Here is a 7,047-nt window from a genome sequence, read left to right on the forward strand (position 1 = left end):
CGCCTTCGGCCTTCCCCGCAGCCCTCGGCCCCGCCCCCAACCCCACCCCGGGCCCTGATCCAGGTTTGCCAAAGGTACTCGGCCTCGCCCCCTCAGGACACGCCCCCCTGCCATCCCCACAGCCTGGCCCCGCCCCGGCCCTGCGCCCGCTCCTAGTTTGCCCCTCGGCAGCCACCGTCGCCCGGGCTACCGCCCGCCGCGTGCGCCGCCTGCCCCGCTTCCGCCGCCCTTCCCTGTCTCACGCCGTGCGTGCCCTGCGTGCCTTGCGTGAGCGTGCGCGGGAGCGTCGGCCGGCGAGGGAGCAGCAAACGGCCGGCGGCGGGCGGCGAGTGCCGCGCGGGGGGCGGGCGGCGCGGAGGAGGCGGCGGTGGCCATGGCCGAGGCGTCACCGCAGCCCGGACGGTACTTCTGTCACTGCTGCTCGGTCGAGATCGTGCCGCGCCTGCCGGTGAGGCCCAGGCCAGGCGGGCGGGGGCCTTTGCCTCAGCCTGAGGCGAGCTGGCTCGGACGGGGAAACTGAGGTCCCCGCTGAGGGCCCGGAAGCGGGCGGCCCTGGTGGCGCAGCGGGGCCGGCGGCCGGGAGGGAACGGGGCCGGCCCCGAGCGCGGTCGGCGCCGCGGCCGCCTCGTGGGAGGGAGTCGCCGCTCTCCCGGGCCCGACGGCGGCCCGATCCTGCGTTCTTCTGCCTCCCGGGGGTGGGGGCCTGCACCCAGGTGGGCCCTGCGCCCTCGCCCGGGTGGAGGCCGCGGGAGGGCTGCTCGTGAAAGGCTCGGTTTCCAGACCCCTCAGCCCGGAAGTTCCGAGTCGGTAGATCCAGGATGGGATCAGTGCCCCAGCTCCCGGCCGACCCTCCCCCACTGCACGGGTGGAAGACTGAAGGCACGGCGCCCCAGGGCGGCCCCGCTCCTGGCTTTTGCCGCTCGGCTAGCTCCCGGGGAGCAAGAAGCGGGCGGTGCGGTTGACCAGGGGAAGGAGCTGCAGGTGGCGACGATTGATAGAGTACCAGCTCTCCTTGGTCACCTGGTTGATTTTAGAGCCAGACTCTTAGTCCTGCCTTTGCAGCTGTGGGCTTCCCTGGGGGAGGCAGGAGGAGTTGGTGGACATCATCGCAGCTTCAGAGGAGAGTGAGCTAGTCAGGGTTTGGAGCGGAGAGGGGTGCCTGGGCCCAGGAGGAGAGAAAGGGTAGAGGTGGTGTGGCTTCCAGAGGCAAGGGGCTTGGTGGGGGGCATAAATCGAAACCCTGGGTGCATGAGCAGACTTGAGGAGCTGAGACTTGCCCCACTCCCCCACCCCAGCGTCCCGGAAGAAGTCCTCCTTCTGCCTCTTCCGGCTCCCTGCGCGCCCCAGCAATGGGTTTGGTTTTCTGGACTGGCAGAAAGGGGCTGGTCGCAGGACAGTCCCCAGCCTGGAGGAGTTGCACGCAGCCCCTAGCAGCTGTTGTGAGCCCCGGACAGGCCCTGGGTCTCAGGCTTACCCCAGAGTGGCCTGTCCAGAGCCATCGGAAGCCTGGGGCCGAGCAGTCTGTGTTGCTAGCTATTCTGGCCTCCCCTCCTGGGGCCAGCCTGGGGCCCGGGTCCTGGCCCAGAAGGACCCTGACCTTTTCCAACTGTCACTGGGCTAGCGAGCTTTTTCCTAGTCACAGGATCCAGTGGTGACAAGGTAGCCATGACCTTTGCCCTCCCAGTTTATAGGGAGCCAACGCTGAACAGGCGATTGGCAAATATTTGATCGGGAACGTTGGTAAATTCTGTTAAGCGCAAATAATGGCAGGGAGGGGACCGGCGTGGAGTTTGGGACGGGATTCGAAGAGGCCCAGTAGAGTGGGTGTCTGTTTATGAGTAAGGGGCGCACTTGGTGTTCTCGGGGGCAGGAAGGTGGGCTCTTAACGTGGTGATGTTGGAAGTTCCCCATGAGCAATTGCGCTCCCCGCCACCACCACCACCCCTGCCCCCCCGCCCCCTGCCGCCCGCCAGCAGGGACCTCTATTCACGGGAAACCGGCCCCAAGGTTGGTGTTCAGTGAGACGCTGGCTGGTGTTGAGCCGCTTCTCCTGACCTGCTGTCGCGGCCCTCTGCCCGCCCTCTGCCCGCAGGCTTCCTCCCAGCAGCCCAGACGCCCTGGGCCTCGGTCTCCTCGCCTGTCAGACGCGTTGGCGAGGGCACCCCTGTGCTTGATGGGCACGCGTGGGCAGGGGGGCCCCGGGAAGCCGGGGAGGGGCTGGTGCCTGCCTGGAGCGGGCATGTGGGAGCAGGAACTGGACCGGCTGGCTGACCCGGAGGCCTCTGTGCAGGTGCGCAGGCCCAGACTCCATTCCCCCAGGAAACGGGAGCACCGGGGACGAGGTGGACATGGGGCGTCCGCGGGCAGGGCCCGCGGGTGGGCGGACCAGGTGGCGTTTGGGGTTTGGCCCACCACCACGGGTGGCCTTGTTGAGGCCTGCTGTCCTGTGGATGGCCCCTGTCTTCCTCTCAGAAGTGTCCCTGAGCAGGGTCGGAGGACGGGGACAGGACCTGGCAGCTGCCTCGGAGGGCCATCAGGGTGAGGAAAGAAGGCCAGTGTGTGTCCCCAGCCTTACGCCCCCGCACCTTGTCCTCCACACAGAGCCGCTGGGGAGCAGGCTGGGCCCCCACCCGCCCGGCGGCGTGCTGTGCAGCTGCCGAGGGCGCCCATTTCCCCCACTGCTGCCGAGGCCCAGGGAGGCTCAGCACTGGGCCTGGAGCTGAGACCCAGGGGCCCAGAGATGAGGGCTGCCCCACAGGGCTGACCCAACGGCTGCTCCAGAGACAGCCGGTGCGGCGCAGGGCGGGAGTCTGGGGGTGCAGCAGGGGGCTGAGCCCCGGAGGGGTGGCTGGATGAGGGGCGCCAGACAGAGCCACACTGTGGGGCTCCCTGGCTGCACCTCCAAGCCTCCCAGCGCCGTTGGAGGCTGAAGTGAGGCGCACCCCCGGCAGGGTGGGCCCGCGTGTCACGTCGATGGGAGCTTGCCGGCACCTAGCAGGCCGCAGGTGATGCGAGGCCCCGGGACGGTGCTGCACCCCGGCATTCAGCAGCATGTGTGGGGCTCACAGACGCTGGGGGGAACAGAGGGGCGTGAATGCGCTTTGCGGGGCAGCTGCTAAGACGCAGAAGAGAGTGCTGCGGGGTGGGGGCACTTGCCCATGGGGTCTGGGTGGGCCCCTGGGCCCAGGGACATCTGAGGAGGGTTGCCCCTGGGGTCTGTGGGCTGGTGAGCCCAGGCTGGGAGCACGAGGGGCTGCAGGGGCGTGGGGAGTCTCGTCATGTCTGTGTCTGGACCTGAGCTCACATACTCCCCGCAGCTCTGCGCCCCAACCCTTTCTGGGGGCCCTGGGCCCGCCGAGGCCAGCGTCTCTCCAGCTCCCACCTCAGCGTCCCCGGCTTCACCACACGCGCCCGGCCGGGGACCCTGGGTCTGCACGTGGTGTGAAGGGGCGCGTGAAGGGTGAGGCCTGTCTCTGCGGGTCCCAGCTGGCCGAGCACAGGGAGCAAACGCTCAGTAAATGTCGCACTCCCTGTCTGCCGGTGGCGGCTGTTGCCGTGGTGATGATGCCAGGACGGCCCCATTGCCGGCCATCTCCCCAAGACGAGGAGTCTTCGGCTAGGAACAGGTGCTCACGAGCTAGGGTCCTGCCGAGGGTGACAGGCCCTGCCCTGTGGGGGGCGAGCACGCCATCCCAGGGTTCCACGGCTTTTATTACCCAGGGATGCAATACAAATCTCAGGCGCGTGCCCTTGGAGGAGGGCCAGGGCCTGGGCCTCCCCACCCGGCGAGCGGAGCCCGGGGCCCTGCCTGAACCCCTGCGTGCGGGGCGAGCACTGCCCGGCCAGCCCGCTCAGTCTCAGGGCGTGGGGCTCTCCGAGGATGGAGGGCGCAGAGCAGGGCCTGACCACAGCCGGCACTGAGCTGCACGACAGCCGCGGCTGCCGGATTCCAGAGCCTGGGGTTGAGGCCACCCTCCGTTTGCAGATGGGGAGACCGAGGCTTGCAGCCGGGAGGTGATGTTTGAGCAGACCCAGCTTCCAAGAGGGAGCAAGCCAGGTAGATATCTGCTCGGATCAAGGGGACACAGGGGACCGGGGATGGAAGAGGCCCAGAGATGGGTGGAGCTGGGAGTGGGCGTGGCCGGGCTGGGTTGTTCTGGGGCTGCAAGGTGAGGTGGGGAGCACTTGGGCTCAGGGAGACACAGGGACCCCAGAGAATGGTGAGGTGACAGGCTCTCAGGCACCCAGGAGCAGTGGCGAGCCTCAAGAGTGGAAGAGGGGATGCCCGATCTCCAGCAGGGTGTGGCGCCGGCCCCACCCTGGCTCTTCCAGGCTCACCCCGGGGCAGGGTGCGGGCCTGGGGCAGGCAGGGTCCCCAGGAGAGAGAGAGAGAGAGAGAGACGCTTCTCACGGGGGTTCTGCCAGGCTCCAGTGAGGTTCTGGACCTGCCTGCTGACCCAGGTCAGACCCTGGTGGTGTGGGCAGGCCAGAGTCCTAGCTTTCCTGTGAGCTTGTGTTCAGGGGCCGTCTGGTTCCCAGGTTAGGAACCTCGGTCACCGCAGACTCACCTGCAGCCACGTTTGCCTGTGTCCATTGCCCTCCCCCCGGGGGCTCCCAGAGGGTGTGAGAACCCTGGTCACCTGGCCACCCATCACTAAGCCTCCTGTGGCCATGTTTTGCACCCTGTGAAACGTTGAAATAAACAACAGGTTGAGGGCTGGCTGGGGGGCCTTAGGAGGAGCCCCTGAGTGATGTCCCCGCCGGCCCTGGAAATCCCACGCCAGTGACTACTGTCGTGGCCACTCACTGTGTAGGGGAGCCTCCCCTGGGCCCCTCGCCCCTGCTCAGGAGGGCAGAGCACTGCCATCCCTGTTGTTTCTGGCTCAGCATTATTGCGATACACTCCACCCACTTAAAGCGTACACGTTGGTGTGTTCAGTCCACTCAGAGTCCTGAAGCCAGCAGTCACCTCTGTCCAAGTCCAGAACATTCCGTCACCCCAAACAGAAGCCCTGTGCCCATCAGCTGTCACCCCGGCCCCTGACAACCACTAGTCCACTCTCTGTGTCTGTGGATTGGCCTGTTCTGGACGTTTCCCATCAGTGGAATCACACACTGTGTGTCCTTCTGTGTCTGGCTTCTCTCACTGAGCATCGTGTTCTCAGGGTCCATCCACGTTGTAGTGAGTGTCGAGGCTTCACCCCTTTACGTGGCCGAGTGATGCTCCCGTGTGTGGAGGGACCATGTGGTGTTTATCCGTCATCTGCTGGTGGACACTTAGGTTGTGTCCACCTTTGGCTGCTGTGGACGTGTGTCTCTGTTGCCTCTGGTGGGCACCTGGCAGTGGAATCAGGGTCGTGGGGTGACTGTGACTGTTTTCCGAGGACGCTGCCCCGTTTCACGCCCCCATTGGCCATGTAGGGGCTCCGATTTCTCCAGCTCCTCCCCGCACTGGTCCCTGCTGGCTTTGTGGGTCCAGCCGTCCGGGCGGGTGTGAAGTGTGTCCCGCTGGTTTCGGGTTGCGTTTCCCTGTTGACTGTGTTGTGTCTATTCTTGGCTTGTTGCCACTTGTCTGTCTTGGGAGAAACGTCTGTTCTGATCCTCTGTCCAGTTTTTGTTGTTGTTGTTGTTGAAGTTTTGAATTTTATTTTATTTATTTTTTTATGCAGCAGGTTCTTATTAGTTATCCATTTTATACATATTAGTGTATGTATGTCAATCCCAATCTTCCATTTCATCACACTACCATTCTCTCTGGCCGTTTTTTAACCAGGGTGTTTGTCTTTTTGTCGTTGAATTGTGAGAGTTCTGTAGGTATTCTGGATACAAGTCCCCATCACCTGTGCAGCTCCAGCCGCCCTCCCCATGGCTCAGACAGTGTCCTCTGATCCTCGACCTTCCTTTGCTTTCTGGAGCGGGGCAGGTGGGGGGACACGGTATGCACCGTGGTGGTCCCGCCGTCCGCAGGGTGGGCCGTGCCCGCTGCGCCCCGGCGTTGCTCCCCGCAGAGGGTGGCAAGGCCAGCGGTGCCCTCTGCCCCCGGGAACCGCGCCTCTCCCCGTGGGTACGCGGCTGGCCTCGGGTGGAAGGACCTCACGCTCGCAGCTCAGCTCCCTGTTTGCGTGGCTTTGGGACACGTGTGGCCTGGGCCCGGTTCTGGGCCTGAGTGGCGGCTTTGGTGCTCAGACGTCTTGCCGTCCCTGGGGCGGGTCCCCCTCTCCGCTGCCTTGGAACATCATGGTCTCTGCCCGCTGGCTGTCCGGCCTGGGGAAAGCAAGGGCTGGGAGGGCAGGTGGCCGGTGTGGATGGAGCCGAGCTCCAGCCTGGTGTCATGCGCTGCATGCTGGGGCTGCCAGAATGTTCCGCAGGCCGGTCCCTCTGCCTGGGTGGTGCCTCCCGCCCTTGGCAGCCACCTTCCTGGGAGCAGATCTGCTCCGAGGCCCAGATAGTCCGGAGCCCCGCTAGTCGCTCTCCCAGCCTCCCTCCTTTTTGTGCGTGTGTGGGTGAGGGTGTCACAGAACACTCTCGTGTCCCCCAAGTTGGGAGAGTTTGCTGAACCCACGTCAACTAGCTTGTTGATGGATGCGGCTGACTGGAGGCCCCGAAACTGTGACTTCTGTGTCTGTGGGGAGCACCAGCTGATGGACTCGGGGACATGGGAGGTTGAGGAGGCCACCAGGGAGCTCGGAGCCCACCTGTGAGGGGAGCATCGGAGGCCGTAGCCACGGGCAAGGGCGTCTGTGTGCCAGCCCTGCCCGGGGCGGCCCGGCCGGACCTGGCGGGTTCACACCCAGGGCCTTGAGATGACACCCGTGCTGGCCCTGCCGCAGCCCAGAGATCACGCTCTGCCCTCTCCTCCCGCAGGATTACATCTGCCCAAGATGCGAGTCTGGCTTTATCGAGGAGCTTCCGGAAGAGACCAGGTAAGGCTGCCCCCGGCACAGACCCTCGGCCCGAGGGTGCGCTGGCCGAACCTGGTAGGGGGGACGGGGGGGGGCGCCGTGACGAGGGCCGGCGGCTGGACCTGGGGGGGGGTTGGCCTGGACC

The 7,047-nt window shown here is 65.7% G+C and overlaps 1 protein-coding gene across 1 annotated transcript in view; it reads left to right on the forward strand.

Annotated features, from left to right (window-relative positions):
- Positions 1-255: 255 nt before the first annotated feature.
- Positions 256-7,047, forward strand: part of RNF126 (ring finger protein 126) — a 16,276-nt gene continuing 9,484 nt past the window's right edge. Inside the window, exons 1-2 of the mRNA XM_007460417.1 lie at positions 256-448; positions 6,865-6,923. Coding sequence (XP_007460479.1) covers positions 374-448; positions 6,865-6,923 — 134 coding nt within the window. The 5' untranslated portion in view covers positions 256-373. The remainder of the gene's footprint in view (positions 449-6,864; positions 6,924-7,047) is intronic.

This window comes from Lipotes vexillifer, unplaced genomic scaffold (genome assembly GCF_000442215.2).
Source record: "Lipotes vexillifer unplaced genomic scaffold, Lipotes_vexillifer_v1.1 scaffold225, whole genome shotgun sequence".
NCBI classification, from domain to species: domain Eukaryota; kingdom Metazoa; phylum Chordata; class Mammalia; order Artiodactyla; family Lipotidae; genus Lipotes; species Lipotes vexillifer.